Source organism: Pelophylax lessonae (genome assembly GCF_965119305.1).
Source record: "Pelophylax lessonae genome assembly, chromosome: 9".
Taxonomy (NCBI): Eukaryota; Metazoa; Chordata; class Amphibia; order Anura; family Ranidae; genus Pelophylax; species Pelophylax lessonae.
In genome coordinates this window covers 131,753,290-131,772,769 of record NC_138776.1, presented here as the reverse complement: position 1 = coordinate 131,772,769, position 19,480 = coordinate 131,753,290, and the positions used below count along the sequence as shown (strand labels likewise).

Here is a 19,480-nt window from a genome sequence, read left to right as displayed (position 1 = left end):
GTTTAATTTTTATTCTTGGGTTTAGTTAAACTAATCGGCATTGGAACAGCAAGGAAACAGGTCCTAGCACAAAAGAGAGACTTAGCCCAGAAGTAAAATAAAGATAATTATAGCCAGCTTATGGACTCTTTTTAGCACTTCTACTTCAGAGATGAAAATTATTAGAACGTTAACTGTTGATAAAACATTTTATGTGACTGATGTAATTTATTTCACCATATCTTTTTTTCTTATTTGTAGTGTAAGAAGCCGGAAAGATCTTAAAGATATTTTTGACGTATATGCTGTTGCCTGCAACCGTTTGGGTTCAACATCCATCCCTCTGTACACAAATTTGACAATTGATGAGAATGTCAGTGGAGTCCAGCCAGACCTAGGTTTGTAACATACTAACATGCATCAACATTGTCATTACTCACTAATTTAAAAAAAATAATAATAGAACAGAGCAAAACAAATCTCTTAAGTCAAGCTATCAAACCACATTAAAAATGTTGCCAAAGGTCATGTTTCATAACTCCTTGAAACTCTCTTTTGGCTCTTACATTGGACTGAATAATTCTTCAATTTGGCAAGAAATATCTCCACCTCTGTAATAAAGTATAGACTCATCTGATTTGTTTCACACTATCCTTAGATCAAACTTTTCAAGGTTCTATGTCAACTTCTTTTTTATACAGGAACCTGTCTCATGTCACTCCTCTTTTTTCAAAATACTTGGGGCAGCTAAGGTACAAGAACAAGTACACATAGGGGTTGATTTTACTAAAGGCAAACAGACTGTGCACTTTGCAAGGGCATTTGCACTCTGCGAGGCCATTTGCTACATAGCTTAGTAAATGAGTAATTAATCATCCTATCAAATTTTCTTAGATACTGAATTTTGGGTTTTCATTAGCTGTAAGCCATAATCATGAAAATTAAAAGAAAAAAATGCTTGAAATATATCACTGTGTGTAAAGCATCTAAACAAAGATTCACTGTTTGAATTGAATTACTGAAATAAATTAAATTTTTGATGATATTATCATTTTTTTTAGATACACCTGTATGTATGGTACTGTGCAAATGCTTTAGGCAGGTGTAAAAACCGACGCCATCCACGGGTCCCCCTGTGTCTCCCGCCCCACCCAAAGGCCCGGGCAACCAGCCTGCACGGCCGCCGAAGACCCGATCAAAGCCGCATTCAGCTCTGATCGGGTCTCCATGCAAAAACCCAGAAGTGAGGTCATGAGTGACATCACGTCCGGGTACTGTCTGGCACCAAATTCGAAAAAAATGACAGCATTAAAAACAGCCAAACTTGGCGTTTTGAATGCTTTTAAGTGCAGAGGAGGGGGTTTGGGGTCTTTTAGACCCCCAGATCCCTCCACAAAAGTACCTGTCAAAAAATTAAATGTACAAAAATATTGGCCAATATCGGCCGATACCGATATGCATCGGCCAAAATATCGGTATCAGCAACGAAAAACCGATATCGTTCAATCACTACACTGTAACCCCTCACAGTTACTCTTGCTGGGCGCAAGAACGGGCCCTGCTGTTAAAAATTAGGAACAACAAGGATGTGATACAGGTGCAGAAAAAATTGGCCTTGGGTGTTGGTGGTGCCGTAAACCAAAAACATTGTTGGAAGCTAGCATATTCAAGATTCAGGAATATAATAGGCAGCATAGGCAGTCTTCAAGGAATCCCAGATCCCTAGCAAATCAATCAGTTACATCAGCATCAGGGGCTTTGATAGCTGCTGTTGATCCAGGACTGATTCATTTTGATAAATGTCAGCCGGTCAACGGAGTCTGTGGACAGACACACTCTTTTATCCATTACAAATCCTCCAGCAGCACTAAATGTCCGTTCGGAAAGCACGCTCGAAGCAGGACAGGCCAGCAGCTCGATTGCATTTTAAGCAAGTTCTGGCCAATGGTCCATCTTCAAGAACCAGTAACCCACTGGATGCTCAGTAGGATAGGTCTCCAAGTCTGCACTTGCCCCTAGATAATCCTGTACCATATGCTGCAGAAGCTACCGATGGTTGATTAAACCTAACAGCCCTGGGCGCTGAGGACTAAAGAATTGTTCAAAGTCATTGGTCACCCGGCTGCCTTCTCCACCACTGCTCCTTTTACCGAACGAAGCCTTGGAAACACATTATCCGGGAAATGGTAACTTCCCAGCTTCTGGAAAGGTGTTACACAAATATTTTTTTCAAGCCGTCCTCAAGATGTTTCATTCTCTGCTTCCTCTGAGAAGGCAGGATGAGCTCTGCAACTTTACCCTTGTAACGTAGATCAAGAAGGGTTGCCAACCAATAATAATCCCTCTCCTTGATACCACAAATCCTCTTGTACTTTTGCATACTTTTCAGCATCAGGGAGCCCATGCTGCGTACGTTTGAGTCCTCTGGGTCACTAAGGATGACATTGTCAGGAGCAACCTCTCCCCAGCCACATAAAACTCCTGGGGTTTCTGGGGAATGAAAACCATCCCTTGAAGACTGCTGTATGCTATCCCCGACATCCATGCTGCCACAATCCTCCTTCTCCTCTTGCTCCTGTGTGTTTTGTGGCCCTGCAGGATTGACTGCATAAAGGGGGCCTTGTGAAGAAAGGAAGTCCTCCTCTTCCTCCCGCTGTTCTGCCTCAAATGCCCTGTCCATGATTCCACAAAGCATGTGCTCCAGCAGGAAGTCTAGAGGGACAGTATCACTGATGCATGCATTGCGCCGCTCAGCATCCTTGTAGCCTCCTCATATGGTGACATGACAGTGCATGCATCCTTTATCAGCAGCCACTGGCATGGCAAAAAGTAGCCAAGCTCCCCTGAGCCTGTCCTTGTGCCATACTCACACAGGTATTCATTGATGGCCCTCTGCTGCCTGTGCAGCTGCTGCAGCATTGCCAATGTTGAGTTCCACCAGGAGGGCATGTCACAAATGAGGCGGCTGGTGGGCAGGTTGAATTCCCGTTTAATGTCAGCCAACCATTGTAGGACCACCGGAAATGGCCACAGACTTTTCTGGCGTGCCTCAGAAGATCTTGTAAGCCCAGGTACCTGTTCAAGAAACGCTGCACCACCAAATTCAGCACATGTGCCAAGCCTGGAACACGTGTCAAGTGTCCCTGTCGGAGGGTGGAGAGAACGTTGATGCATTGTCACATACAACCATTCCTGGCTCAAGCTGCTGTGGTGTCAACCACCTCTGAGCCTGCCCCTGCAGAGCTGACAGAAGGAAGAAGAAGAGGAGGGGGTGGAGCAGACAGATGTGGCAGAATCATCACCAATGTTTTGGAGGCGTGGTGGCGTAACAAACTCCAGCACTGAATCCTGTTCTGCATCCTTCCCAGCTGCCAGCAGGGTTACCCAGTGCGCCGTTAAGGAAATGTAACGTCCCTGACCATGCCTGCTGGACCATGAGTCAGCAGTAATGTGAACCTTCCTGCTGACCGCTCTGTCTAACGAGGCCACAACATTGCCTTCCACATGATGGTACAGATCTGGAATGGCCTTGCGTGAAAATAAATTTATTTTTGGAACCTTCCACTGTGAAAAGGCAGCAGTTGTAGTGCTAGCAATTTGGCCAGGCTAGCATTTAGACGCTGAGCATGTGGATGGCTGGGGCAGTATTTTTTTTTTTTTTTTTTTTACAGTTCAGCAACTGGGGTAGAAAAATTTGCCTGCTGGTGAAATCAACAGGTGGTGTACTACTAGCAGATTGGGTGCAAGTACCTGTGGTTCCCATTTCTATACCATCGTCCCTCTCAGTGCAGGTTTTTGAGAGGACTTGAGGTATAGTAGGGGTAGAGATCCCAGGTGAGGAGTAAGGAGAAGTCTGCATTTTATTATGATGTGGCTCTTTCAGGTGCTTTTGCCAACAGACTGCATGGCAGGTTGTCATATGTCTTGTCAAGTATGTGGTGCCCATGCGGCTGGTGTTCTGGCCACGCTTGATCCGCTTCAGACAGAGATTGCAAACAGTAACGCTGTGGTCTGCTGCACATGTGTTGAAAAAAGCCCACACCAATGAACTTTTGGGATTTAGCAGTGCCCTACACCTGTGGAGCTCTGTGATGTGATGCAATAGGGTGGCTGCCCTTAAGCTGGCCCCTGAAGGACATCCTGCCTCATTGGAGTTGTTCCGCCTCCTCACTTTCCCGCTCTATTCTCTCAGGCACCCAAGTACGGTCAGTGACCTCATCACCCCCTCCCTCCTCATCACTGGAGGAAACTTGGAAGTATGCTGCAGCTTTTGGAACATGACTGCTAGTTTCTTGTCAGTCATTGTCACCCCCTCTCTCTAGGCTTACGTATTCCCTTCCTCAACCTGGGAACCAACATCAGAGCGTTGAAATCGCTGCGCATCCTCCAGCATCATATAACTGACACTATGATCGAATAACTCTCGACTCCGAGCATGATGGTGAGGCTACAGAAGGAGTAGCTGTGGACAAGGAGCCTGTGGAATAGGCCGCTTTGGTAGCTGCAGTGGAAGGCAAACTAGTATGAGCCTGGGTGACTGAGGATGGCTTAGTTATCCACTCCACCAACTCTTCTGCATGTTGTGGCTTAATACCATGGCCAGCACCGGAAAAAAAGGACAAGCATGCCCCGCCTGCAGAGGATGCACCATGTCGGCGACCACCACTTTTCACTGTGGACACAGAGGCTGCTTGCCCTCTTTTAGTGGCCTGTGAGCGTCTGCCTCTCCTTGTTGGCCTTTCGGACATGATGGGGATTTTTTTTTGTTGGGGGGGGGTTTATAACTCCTTATTATACAATATGGGATGGGAATATGATCCAATACTTTTGTGCTTGGTGCGTTATAAACCGTTTTATTATTCTTTTTTATTTTTTGGGGAGGATTTTTTTTACTTTTCATTATAGAGTGTGGGAAGGGAATATGGTGCTTGGGTGCAATACTTTTGTACTTGGTGCACTATAAACCATTTTATTATAGTTTTTTTTTTTTTTTAATAAAAAAAAAACGTAATAAAGCCAAAAAAAGAAAACCCCTGCTTGATGCAGAAGGAATAGCACCTGCGATGCAGAAGGCGGGACAGCAATTATGCCCTAAATATTATTCATGCTGCTGTGCCAAAAAAAAACAAAAAAAAAAACACTGCTGACGTAGAAGGAATAGCACCTACGACACAAAAGGGGGGACAGCAATTATGCCCTTAATAAAATTAGGGCTGCTGCGCTCCAAAAAAAAAATAAATCACTGATGACGCAGAAGTAATAGCACCTGCGGTGCAGAAAGGGGGACAGAAATTATGTCCTAAATATTATTCATGCTGCTGTGCCACAAAAAAAACAAAAATAAAAAAAAAACACTGCTGACTTAGAAGGAATAGCACCTACGACACGAAAGGGGGGACAGCAATTATGCCCTTAATAAAATTAGGGCTGCTGCGCTCCAAAAAAAATAAATAAATCACTGCTGACGCAGAAGTAATAGCACCTGTGATGCAAAAGGGGGGGCAGTAATTATGCCCTAAATACTATTAGTCCTGCTGTGCCAAGAAAAAAAAAACACTGCTCACACAGAAGGAATAGCACCTACAACACAAAAGGGGTAGCAGCAATTATGCCCTAAATAAAATGAATACTGCTGTGCCACAAAAAATAATCACTGCTGACGCAGAAATAATAGCACCTGCGACAAACAAGGGGAAGTACTAATATTGCAGCAACAGAACCTGATGCTGCAAAAAAAAAAAAAAAAAAAGGGATCTGTGGGGTGACACAGACATGTTGTATACACCAACACTTCAGTGGCACCACTACACTGTGTTACACAAGAATCACAGCATAGTATTACTTACTAAACTGACTGCAGTACACTGTGTTACACAAGAATCAGCACAGCACTACACACTAAACTGACTGCAGTACACTGTGTTACACAAGAATCAGCACAGCACTACAGTACACTGACAGCACTACACTGTGTTACACAAGATGAATCGGCCCTACCTTGCACTGCACTGACTGCATTAAACATCAAAGCACAATCCATTAACTACCCTGCCTAATCTCCACTCCTAACACACTACACATGGCTGCTGTATAAGCAGCCTTATATAATGTGGGGCGTGGACTTAGCCCCTGAGCAATGATTGGCTAAAGGCACCCTGCCTTTGGCCAATCTTGGCTCTGACAGGACATTGTACTGTGATGGGCCAAAGCATACAGGTCAGGTGCATGTTTGGGCCAATCACAAGCAGCAGTTAATGCACTGCAATCACGCACTGCATTATGGGGCGCTCATCGGCAGGCGAACTTCCGGCCGAGTGCCCCATTTGTTTGTGTGTTCGGCGAACACACGAACACCCGATGTTCGACTCAAACTTTAAGCCCATCACTAAGCAGGATGTGTCTTTCATCTGCTGCATTAGGTTGGCTGAACACTGCATCTACTGTCCTCAATGTTGTCTGATCAGTGGTGTGAAATACAGGCAGATACTTATCCATCATGACATACTGTCAGGAAGGCGTGTGATTGGCCCCAAACTTTTCTGCAGCAGGACAATGACCCCAAAAAATTTAGCCAATGTCATTAAGCACTATCTTTAGCGTAAAGAAGAATAAGGAGTCCTAGAAGTAATGTCCCCCACTGATCTCAACATTGTTGAGTCTGTCTGGGATTACATGAAGGGAAAGAAGGATTTGAGGCAGCCTACATACACAGAAGATCTGTAGTTAGTTCCCCAATATGTTTAGAACAAACTACCAGCCAAGTTCCTTCAAAAACTGTGTGTAATTGTACCTAGAATAATTGATGCTAGTTTGAAGCCAAAGGGTAGTCAGATTAAATTTTGATTTGATATAGATTTTTCTTCTGTTTGGTCACTTTGTAAATTGATAAAAATAAAAATATGTATTCTGTATTTTTGAAAGCATTCCTACTCTACAGCATCTCTTCACACCTGCCTAAAACGTTTGCACAGCACTGTACAGTAAACCCCCCGTCATCGCTGGGGTTAGGTTCCAGACCCACCCGCAATAAGTCTGCGAAATAGAAATACCCTATTTAAATACACCCTAGGCATGTTTTTTAACTTTCACTGTACTTTTAAAAGCATTTTAACCACTTAAGCCCCGGAGGATTTGGCTGTTAAAAGACCAGGGGGTATTTTGCGATTCGGCACTGCGTGACTTTAACGGACAATTGTGCGGTCGTGCAATGCTGTACCTAAACGAATTTGACGTCCTTTTTTTCCCACAAACAGAGTTTTCTTTTGGTGGTATTTGATCACCTGTGCGATTTTTTGATCATGCGCTATAAACAAAAAAAGAGCGTCAATTTTTCACATTTTTTATATGAAATTCCCCAAAAAAAAAAAGTAAAAATCAAAATTTTTTAACATTTTCAGCCAATTTGTTTTATGCTACATATGTTTGGTAAAAAAAAGTGCAAAAAGCGTATTTTGATTGTTTTGCGCAAAAGTTATCGCGTTTACTAACAAAGGGAAAGATTTTTGTCATTTTTGTTGTTTTTTTTTTAACGCGTAATGGCGGCGATCTGTGATTTTTTTGCGGTACTGCGACATTGGGGCGGACAGATCGGACCCTTGACTGACATTTTTGACACTTTTGGGGTTACCAGTGACATTTCTACAGTAATCAGTGCTATATATATGCACTGTTACTGTAAAATGACACTGGCAGTGAAGGGGTTAACTTTATTTGAGAGGGAGGGGCTGTGTGTGTCCCTAGGGGCGTGATTCTAACTGTGATTGGCTGTGGCTTGAGCTGTAGGAACAATGATCAACGGTCCTACATAGTAGAACCGTATGATCATTGTTTCTACACAGGGGAGAATGACAGGCGGCTTGTTTACACTAGCCGCCTGCCTTTCTCCCTCTCCCCCGACGATCGCAGAGTGACCGACGGACATCGGGTCCGCTGGTCACACTCGCTGCCCAGAGCCTCACAGGCTAGTGACGTACCGATACGTCACTCTGCCTGTGAGGGGCTGACCGCCGCAGTATATGTACTTGCGGCAGTCGGCAAGCGGTTAAGGTCTTTAAACACACTTTTAAAACAATGGAAACACATAAAAGATACTGAGAGACAGAGCAAGAGCAATGGAAAACACAAAAATATTGAATTAACAATGATTTAATTAATAAAACAATAGTAATAGGTCTTACAGAAAGAAATGCAAAATACCGAGACCGCGAAAACTAAACCGTGATATAACGGGGGTTTATTGTATATACATTGTTAGAATGTAAAAAAATATATATATATTTTTTAAAAGTATTCAAAGTATATCCACTTCTATGTGTAAGGCAGTGTTGCAACAATCATAGTAGATGGGATCTCTTATTAGCTCAAAACTATTTAGGCCTTGGCTTGAAAGAATATTCATGTCCTGCCCTAATTAGAGAAAAAAATAACTAATTCCTAATTCGCAAGGTTTTTTACATGGATTTACAAACTGAATTTGTATAAATCAGTGCACATTGTTTTCATATTTATCATTGCCCCTAAAAAATAATTGCAAAGGGTCTTTCTTCTGCTTTCAAGAGAGTGCAAAATCTGGTGCAGCTGTGGATGATAGCCAACCAGCTGCTATCTTCAGCTTGTTCAATTAAATTGGTTCTAAAGGCAGAAGGTTGTTTACCCTAATGCATTCTATTGCATAAACCTTCTGGGTGCAGCTCCCCCCCCCCCCAGACACTCCTTATAGTTACCTGAGCCCCACCTGGATCCTGTGATGTGCATGAGAGCAGCAGCTCTCCCAGGTCTCTCCCTCCTCATATAGCAGCCAAGGAGGACAGAGTGGGGGGAGAGGGGGTTGGACCGAGCCGTGCTCTGTATGTGAATGGACAATGTCCATTCACAGGAGTGTGGCTCACGAATGAGCCTGCTCAAGTTTACCTGTAGCAAAAAGCTGGCTATTGGGGGCCCATCGAGGAGGGGACAGGACTGCTGACAGTGGACCCAAAAAGAAGAGGATTGGGGCTGTTCTTTGCAAAACCAAATGTAACATGTTTTTTGTTTTTTAAATGACAACCTTTAGAATCTTCAATCTTTGACAAAAAAAAGCCTGAAGCTGGTTTCTATGCAGAGCTGCACCAGGTGTTGCACTCCCTAGTTTTAGTAAATAAACCCTTAAGTCAGTGGTTCTCACCCTTCCTAATGCCGCGATCCTTTAATACAGTTCCTCATGTTGTGTTGACCCCCAACCATAAAATTATTTTTGTTGCTATTTCATAACTATGAATCGAACTGTAAATATCTGATATGCAGGATGTATTTTCATTGTTACAAATTGATGCAGGGGCTGCGGTCATTGTACATGAGATGCTGAGGCTGCGGGCATGGTGCAGGAGATGCAGAGGCTGTGGGCATGGTGCAGGAGATGCAGGGGCTGTGGGCACGGTGCAGGAGATGCATGGGCTGCAGGCATTGTACGGGAGATGCAGGGGCTGCAGGCATGGTGCAGGAGATGCAGAGGCTGCGGGCATGATGCAGGGGCTGCGGGCATGGTGCAAGAGATGCAGGGGCCGTGGGCATGGGGCAGGAGATGCAGGGGCTGCAGGCATGGTGCAGGAGATGCAGGGGCTGCGGGCATGGTGTAGGAGATGCAGGGGCTGTGGGCATGGTGTAGGAGATGCAGGGGCTGTGGGCATGGTGCAGGAGATTCAGGGGCTGCAGGCATTGTACAGGAGATTCAGGGGCTGCAGGCATTGTACAGGAGATGCAGGGGCTGCAGGCATGGTGCAGGAGATGCGGAGGCTGGGGGCATAATGCAGGGGCTGCGGGCATGCTGCAGGAGATGCAGGAGATTCATGATGCATGGTGTAGGAGATTCAGGGGCTGCGGGCATGGTGCAGGAGATGCAGGGGCTGCGGGCATGGTGTAGAGCTGCTGGCATGGTACATGCAGAGCTGTGGGCATGGTACAGGAATGGCAGTGCTACGGGCATAGTACAGAAGATGCAATGCTGCGGGCATGGTACAGGAGATTCTGGACTCCTGGAGAATCTTCTGTAGCATTCCCGCAGTACTGCATCTCCTGAGGAGATGCATAGGCTGCGGAGGGGTCTCACTTACCGTTTGGTGAGGCGCCTTGGCTTTGCATTTAACCGCGCATTCGCCGTCTGCCCGAGAATAGCCGAGCGTGTACGTGCTTTCCTGAGCAGCGGCAGCGCATGTGCAGTGTACCTGTCGGGCCGGCCGCAGCCATTTTTTTTTTTTTTGCGGTGCATTTCCTGCCTAAGACCATCGGAAATATGTTTTCCGTTGGTCTTAGGCGACCCCAGTTAAAGGGTCGTTCGATCCCCAAAGGGGTCGCGACCCACAGGTTGAGAACCGCTGCAAAGTGATCCTGAGATTTAGACTATGCTGTATAGCAAAACGTAGTCCTATTTGTGTGGACAAACTTAAATCAGCATTCGCTATACTGTGTAAATGCACTTAAGCATAATTGTGTGGACAAGCTGGTAAATCAGAATTGTCCTGCTGTGTCCCTGTATATTAAATCTAGAAGTAGAATGGCCTGGCTTGTGGAAAAGGGGTGCGTTCACCTGTTTTGAAATGGATGTCTACTCTTTCTGGAAAAAAAGTGTATAATTTTCTTACATTTATTATTTTTTACAGAACTGAAGAACATAAAATTAAATGTGACACACCAATAGTTTACATGCTTAGAACAGGTTCCAGGATGGCCTACTCTGTTAGTATTATGGAGATGGGGTGGTGTATAACCAAGAATAGGGATGCATGATTGTGTTTGAACTTTCAGATTTGTGGTATAAAACAGATAACACCATTTGTTTAATATACTGTACAGCACAGCAGCCCCAAAGTAAGACAAGAGATATTAGCTGAAATCTGATTATATCTTGTTTTGTGTTGTAGATTTATTGACCAGGAATGTGTCCGACTTGGGTCTATTCATTCGCAGCAAACAACAGTTGTCAGAAAACCAGAGACAAATATCTGATGCTATTGCTGCTGCAAGTATTGTTACCAATGGCACTGGAGTAGAAAGTACCTCACTTGGTGTATTTGGATTGGGAATACAGCAGTTTAATGATTTCTTGGTCAATTGTCAAGGCGAACACTATACTTATGATGAAGTCCTCAGCATTATTCAGGTCAGACTTTCTCTCATTTATCTATACACATTTTTCGACTATGATTTAAAGAGAAATTAGATATGATTAGTAAGTGCATTCCTTTCGGGCAAATTTAACTCCCAGTCATAAAAAAAAAAAACCTTCTGCAGTTCATCATGCTTACTGTTGCTGGAATTTTACATCATGTGTATAGTGTCATGAGTATATGTAGTCAAAGAAACTAAATGTGTATGTTTTACAAATCTTTTATTATTCAAAATCATTAGTAATGTATCTTTGTTGCAGAAGCTGAAAGGATGAAAATGTTCCTTTAACAAACAGTTGTATTCTGACTCCACTATGCCAAAAACATGACAAATGTCGGTGTTACTCCTGGAAGGGCTTCATAGCACGGCTCTCGCTCTTACTTTCAATAGTCAGTGGATTCTTTAATATAGATAAATTGATGATGGCTAAGCAGTTAGCACTATTGCCTTACAATGCCTGGGTTCTGATTATTGTCCCTGTTTTTGTACAGATTAACATTCTCAGTACAAAGACATACTGGTAGTTCAGTCTGCTTCTATCCAGATTAGTGTGTGTATTAATGCCTTTACAACTCTGGTAGGTAACAATACTTGGAGAAGAGAACCACGCATGACTGGTCTAATTCAAGAATCTGAATAGCCATTCCTAAATTGTTATAAAAGTGCAGCCCTATTTATGAAAGTTATATATTTGACCCTTATTTAAAGGAAAAGTATTGGAAAAGCTCTTTTGGACATACTTCCCCTGAGGATTATAGTTATGCACTGACGTATACATAATAATATTGGAACCCATCAATGTCGGGACCCAGATCCCTGACTGGCAGCTGCCTCAGCCTCTCAGCATGCTGCTGAGAGCCTGAGCCAGCAGCTCTGGCCCCTTCCACAATCCAGTACTTCAGTTAGCGCTGGAGGGGCCAGAGTAAAGAGACAAGACTGACAGTATTCTCTCTGTGCTTAGAGCAGGCCCAAGAACTGAGAAATCGGTGGTCTTTGATCACTGCAGCATCGATCAACTAAAATAAATTCACAAACTTCTCTTTAACTTTTTAGATTCTGACACTTAAAGTGGAATTCTTCGATCAAACTAAGCTTAAACCTGCTCCCATCCCCTCCTAACTCTTATAATAACTACCCTGTGGAAGAAAGATGCTTATACTTACCTATTCTGAGGGCACTCTGATCCGGTCACGTGATCTCCCAGGTGGCCAGCTTCAGGGAAGAGTAGAGAGATGCAACAACAGCTGGAATGCCTGGACGGTGACATCCCCCATAAGCTCGCTATTGGGCATCCATCGTCGACTGTCAGTCCTCTTCCCTGTAGCCAACTGCTGGGAACCAATCATGTGACCGGACCATAGTGTCTGCTGAATAGGTACGTATGAGCAGCTTCATCTGCAGGATAGTTACTATAGAATTTAGAAGAGGAGTAGTTTTGAAGAGGAACTTCAACCATACAACTTGATAAAAAAAAATGTTCTTTAGCAAGGAACATACATTCCACAAAATGTGCTGTAAATTGCCTCCATCATTACTCCTGTTTGTTCTTGCTGGAGGCTGCTATTTTGCTGAAGTCCAGAGCCGATCAGAAGTAAATCTTAAAGCAGAACTAAACCCATCTATTTACCAGTTTCAAAAAACAGTTACATTCCTGGAATGCCAGGATTTCTCCCTGTACATTTGCCTGCCCCCCCCCCCCCCAACCAAACTGTCAAATCCTCAAATGGTTGGTGTCATAACTGATCACATGTGCAACACCATGGCAGTTGCAGATCAAACAGAAGCAGCTTGTAAAGCTTGTCTGTAAAGGGTGGGAGGAGTTACAGTGCCTTGCAAAAGTATTCGGCCCCCTTGAACTTTTCGACCTTTTGCCACATTTCAGGCTTCAAACATAAAGATATAAAACTGTAATGTTTTGTGAAGAATCAACAACAAGTGGGACACAATCATGAAGTGGAACGAAATTTATTGGATATTTTAAACTTTTTTAACAAATAAAAAACTGAAAAATTGGGCGTGCAAAATTATTCAGCCCCTTTACTTTCAGTGCAGCAAACACTCTCCAGAAGTTCAATGAGGATCTCTGAATGATCCAATGTTGAACTAAATGACTAATGATGATAAATAGAATCCACCTGTGTGTAATCAAGTCTCCATATAAATGCACCTGCACTGTGATAGTCTCAGAGGTCCGTTTAAAGCGCAGAGAGCATCATGAAGAACAAGGAACACACCAGGCAGGTCTGAGATACTGTTGTGGAGAAGTTTAAAGCCGGATTTGGATACAAAAAGGTTTCCCAAGCTTTAAACATCCCAAGGAGCACTGTGCAAGCGATAATATTGAAATAGGAGTTTCAGACCACTGCAAATCTACGAAGACCTGGCCGTCCCTCTAAACTTTCAGCTCATACAAGGAGAAGACTGATCAGAGATGCAACCAAGAGGCCCATTATTACTCTGGATGAACTGCAGAGATCTACAGCTGAGGTGGGAGACTGTCCATAGGACAACAATCAGACGTATACTGCACAAATCTGGCCTTTATGGAAGAGTGGCAAGAAGAAAGCCATTTCTTAAAGATATCCATAAAAAGTGTTGTTTAAAGTTTGCCACAAGCCACCTGGGAGACACACCAATGATGTGGAAGAAGGTGCTCTGGTCAGATGAAACCAAAATCGAACTTTTTGCAATAATGGAAAACGTTATGTTTGGCGTAAAAGCAACACAGCTCATCACCCTGAACACACCATCCCCACTGTCAAACATGGTGGTGGCAGCATCATGGTTTGGGCCTGCTTTTCTTCAGCAGGGACAGGGAATATGGTTAAAATTGATGGGAAGATGGATGGAGCCAAATACAGGACCATTCTGGAAGAAAACCTGATGGAGTCTGCAAAAGACCTGAGACTGGGACGGACATTTGTCTTCCAACAAGACAATGATCCAAAACATAATGCAAAATCTACAATGGAATGGTTCACAAATAAACATATCCAGGTGTTAAAATGGCCAAGTCAAAGTCCAGACCTGAATCCAATAGGGAATCTGTGGAAAGAACTGAAAACTGCTGTTCACAAATGTTCTCTATCCAACCTCACTGAGCTCGACCTGTTTTGCAAGGAGGAATGGGCAAAGATTTCAGTCTCTCGATGTGCAAAACTGATAGAGACATACCCCAAGCGACTTACAGCTGTAATCACAGCAAAAGGTGGCGCTACAAAGTATTAAATTAAGGGGGCTGAATAATTTTGCACGCCCAATTTTTCAGTTTTTTATTTGTTAAAAAATTTTGAAATATCCAATAAATTTCGTTCCACTTCATGATTGTGTCCCACTTCTTGTTGATTCTTCACAAAAAATGACAGTTTTATATCTTTGTTTGAAGCCTGAAATGTGGCAAAAGGTCGAAAAGTTCAAGGGGGCCGAATACTTTCGCAAGGCACTGTAATTCTACTTTAGTGCTTTCAGCAGATCGGCAGAAATGACAGTGCCTAAAAATGGAGAGCAACTGAGCATGTGCAGAACAGAGCGAGATAGTGTATTACTGGATTTTAAGCCGCACAGGCACTTATTTTTAATGTTTACGTAGCTCTACCTGCAAAAGGGGCCAGCCTGAAGTGATCTAGCACAGTTAGTAAACACTCCCTAGGAACCTGCCTAACCCTTTTATCACCCCTGATGTTAACCCCTTCCTTATCAGTCATTAGTACAGTAACTGCATATTGTTAGCACTGATCACTGTATTGGTGTCACTGGTTCTTCAAAAAAGTGTCACTTAGTGTCCTATTTGTCCATCGCAATGTCACAGTCCCGCTATAAGTCCCTAATCATCGCTGCCATTACTAGTAAAGATAAATAAATAAATAAAAATATCCCATAGATTGTAGACGCTATAACTTTTGCGCAAACCAATCAATATACGCTTATTGGGATTTTTTTTACCAAATATATGTAGCAGAATATATTTTGGCCTAAATTGATGAAGAAATTAGATTTTTTACATTTTTTTATTGAATGTGTTTTATAGCAGAAAGTAAAAAATATATATTTTTTTTTTTCAAAATTTTCGGTCTTTTTTGTTTAGAGCGCAAAATAAAAACCGTAGAGGTGATCAAATACCACCAAAAGAAAACCCTATTTAACCACTTAAGCCCCAGAAGATTTTACCCCCATTCCTACAAGGGCCTATTTTGCGATTCGGCACTGCGTGATTTTAACGGACAATTGCGTGCGACGCTGTACCTAAACGAATTTGACGTCCTTTTTTTCCCACAAACAGAGCTTTCTTTTGGTGGTATTTGATCACCTGTGCAATTTTTTGATCGTGCGCTATAAACAAAAAAAGAGCAACAATTTTGCAAAAATAACAATATTTTTCAAATTTTTTTATACGAAACCCCCCCCCCCCCCAAAAAAAAATGTAAAAATCAAAATTTTTTAACATTTTCGGCCAATTTGTTTTATGCTACATATGTTTGGTAAAAAAAATCGCAAAAAGCGTATTTTGATTGGTTTGCGCAAAAGTTATCGCGTTTACTAACAAAGGGAAAGATTTTTGTTGTTGTTTTTTTTAACGCGTAATGGTGGCGATCTGCGATTTTTTTGCGGTACTGCGACATTGCGGCGGACAGATCGGACCCTTGACTGACATTTTTGACACTTTTGGGGTTACCAGTGACATTTCTACAGTAATCAGTGCTATACATATGCACTGTTACTGTAAAATTACACTGGCAGTGAAGGGGTTAACTTTTTTTGAGAGGGAGGGGTTATGTGTGTCCCTAGGGGCGTGATTCTAACTGCGATTGGCTGTGGCTTGAGGTGTAGGAACAGTGATTAATGGTCCTACATAGTAGAACCGTATAATCTTAATAAAAGTTTTGCGAAGGCGCCTAGCCCTTTAAAAAAGATGTTAAAACCTGCTGCCCTTTTAATTGTTTTAAAACAATAAATAGGTGTATATAATTGGCAAAAAGGCGCTGGTAATCTTTTATAGTGCTAAATACAAATACTAAATTATTTTCATAAAAATCCAATCAGGAAAAGTGCTTCTTTGGATGCACTATGAAGCACTTTTCCTGATTTGCAATAATCTTTGCACAAGTAAAGGTTAGCACTTGCACCTTAATTTACTAAGTTGATGCACTAGTAAGCACTTTGATTTGCAATAATTTTTTTTTTTGCACCAAGTACAGTACAGCACGTGCACTTTTACTATAATATTGATTATATAATTTTATTGGATTTTTTGAAAATAATTTAGAATTTGTATTTAGCACTATAAAAGATTACCAGCGCCTTTTTACCAATTATATAGAACCGTATAATCACTGTTTCTACACCGGGGAGAATGACAGGCGGCTTGTTTACATCAGCCGTCTGCCTTTCTCCCTCTCCACCGACGATCGCCGAGTGACCGGTCACACGCGCGGGGGGGGTCCGTGACCGCGCGGGAGCAGGAGCGCGCCTCCGGCGGCGCGCGCTCGCTCGCTCCCCAGAGCCCTCACAGGCTAGCGGCGTAGTACTACGTCGTTCTGCCTGTGAGGGGCTGACTGCCGCAGTAAATATACTGTGAGCAGTCGGCAAGTGGTTACGTGGAAAAACTACATACATTTTTTTGGGTACAGTGTCGCACAACTGAGCATTTGTCAGTTAAAGTAATACAGTGCCGTATCAATAAAAATAACCTGGTCGTGAAGGGGGTAAACCTTCCGGAGCTGAAGTGGTTAAGCTTAGTTAGATGGATCCTGGAATTTCACTTTAACTTGAATGTCTGGGTCAAAGACCACTTGGAGTCTGACATTTCCTGTTCCGTCAACTACTTGACTTCACACATGCCTTCCAACTAATGAAATTGTGAAGCAAAAAAATATTTCATAGGATCAGTTGCAACTGGTTTTCTGTAAAGTTTCCTGAGCCATTAACCCATTTTTCTAATGTGAATCTGTCAGAAAAAATTACAAATCTGTCTTAGCTATATAAATAAATGGTTAACATTTTGAACTTAGGGGTCAGGCAGTTGACAGGTAGGAACTGTCGAACAAACTTCAGATGAACTTTGACCCTGACATTTAAACAAAATGTGCCATTTGAGCAACTTAAAGAGGAGCTCTAGGCTTTCAGCAGACACAAACACTGTAACTGCTGACTTTTAATATTAGGACATTTACCTGTCCAGGAATCTAGCAGTGTCTTCACCCCAGCCGATTTTTCAATCGGCTCTCAGGTGCTACCACTGCCATTTCTTATTAGGGAAACTGTCAGTGAAGCCATTTTTGAATGGCCTGGCGGCGGGGGGTGGGGGCTTGAACTTCCGGGTGACTTTGCCGTGGTGAAACCAGGTACCCACTCCCCCTAAAAGTTGCCAAATGTGGCAGCGGAGGGGGGGGGGGAGGCAAACAAGCAGAGCTCCCCCTTTTTAAGTGTAGCTAAATAAGGGAAAAATCTATATTTAATAACAATGCCTGAACAGCTATAATAATTTTTGAATACATTGTTTCATAGGGCCTGTTGTGGCTGTTTTTTGTAAGGTTCCAAGAGCCATTAACTAATATGAATTTTTGCTAATGTGAGCTATAGAAATAAACATAGTCATGTCTTTTTATGAAAGCTATCTTCTGCATATAGAAATTTAACAGCCAATGTTAATGGTATCAGTGCTTTCTCTACAATATATTGACATGCAAAGCTGATATGTAGATTTAAACTAACTGACAAGCAGAACACCAAAGTTACACTATAATTTTATTTTATTTTTCTAATTGTTTTTACCTTTTTTTTTAATTGTAAAGAAATTTGAGCCGAGCATTAGTATGCGCCTGCAAGGACTGATGTCGTTTGAAGGCTTTGCAAGGTAGTCACCCATTCTTCATTCAATACTTATTAAGATATAGCAACATTCATATTGTATCCTTTGCTAATGTTCCTCTATATTTTTAGGTTTCTGATGGATAAAGATAATTTTGCTTCTAGAAATGATGAGTCTCAGATAAATGTAGATGATCTGCACTTCCCCCTTTCATATTATTTTATTGAATCTTCTCACAATACCTACCTTACTGGACACCAGCTGAAAGGGGAGTCCTCTGTAGAGCTATACAGTCAGGTAGGAAATGTAATTAATGCAGGATGGTTGTGAATTATATACTATATTCTAAAAATATTAGAATACACAAATGAAATTGTAACTGTTCACATTTTCCTAATATTTTAGCAAAATAAGTTGTGTTTAGTGTATTCTTCTGCTATTAGAAAAAAAAAAAAAACCTCTTTTGTACAAAACATTCCATAAGTGAATAGCATTAATTTCAGTTGTAAGGTGCCTACAGACATCAAATGCAGGTCATGCATGCTACCCAATGAAAGACCAATACACAAACATTTACATTCATGTTAGGCAAATGTACATGTTTTATCCCTTAAAAGAGTGTGTTCTAGATAATCCCTCTCTGACAACTTTCCTCAGGAAAACAGCAGTAAATTGGTCTTTCAAAATCCATCCTGGCTTAAAGACTTTTGCTCCCTGTAAAGGCATTGGGCAGGGAATGCTTGTTGCTTTCTGAGAGGGCCTGCAGACAAACAGTCCTCTATCTGACCATAATCATTTGAAAATTATCTGATGACTGTAGGCTTCCTTAGGCTGGCCATAGAGGGGCAGATATTTCCCTAAAATGACAGGTAGGGAGATATTTCCCTTTTTTTACATGAGTTGTTCCAGCGTTTAGACAGGCCCTTGATTCCAGTGTATAGAAAAAACTCAATGTAAACTAATAAATGCCTCCAGCTGCTTGAAGCACTCATCATCACTCTCAAATCCTATCCAGCAATTACACCAAAAAAATCCCACCCTTTACTGCAAGAGTTAAATTCTTGTTAAGCCTAAAGATAGAGGTGTAGCACCCTCCTAGAGAAAGTATAGTTTTGAGTCCTGTCTTCTTACCAGAAGGACTGCAGGTAAATCTATGTTGTTCTCTGCCTACCATAGAGCAGGATCTGTTAGTGTAATGCAACTGGTTCTGTCTGTTTTACACTGGTCCAATACGGAGTGGGAGGAAATCTTACAAATGAGTGCACAGACGTTTTATACAGCCCTGGTGTTTCAGTGCATGCTGGGATACTGTATAAAAGCCAAGGGCACATGTGCTGGGGGTCTTTCGGCTGGATAGCGGAGTCCTGAAGGGAGGGGGGTGGCTGCCTCCCCCTCTGTAGAGGTGTCATGCAGCCTCAGGTAATTAAACTGAGGACCTGGAAAGTGCTAGTGAGGAACTGAACCCAGAGGTCAGATGAAGCTGACTGAAAGGGGAGACACTGGAGGATTTGATTCTGCAGTACAGTGAGTACAGGTCTATGTCAAGGGGTC

At 42.5% G+C, this 19,480-nt stretch overlaps 1 protein-coding gene across 2 annotated transcripts in view; it reads left to right on the top strand.

Moving 5' to 3' along the window:
• The window catches only part of PLCE1 (phospholipase C epsilon 1), a 677,378-nt gene that overhangs the window by 523,931 nt on the left and 133,967 nt on the right, over positions 1–19,480 (top strand). For both annotated transcript variants that reach the window (XM_082268059.1, XM_082268058.1), the window contains exons 12-15: positions 241–377; positions 10,875–11,113; positions 17,913–17,974; positions 18,061–18,226. In XM_082268059.1, the coding sequence (XP_082124185.1) occupies positions 241–377; positions 10,875–11,113; positions 17,913–17,974; positions 18,061–18,226 (604 nt within the window). The remainder of the gene's footprint in view (positions 1–240; positions 378–10,874; positions 11,114–17,912; positions 17,975–18,060; positions 18,227–19,480) is intronic.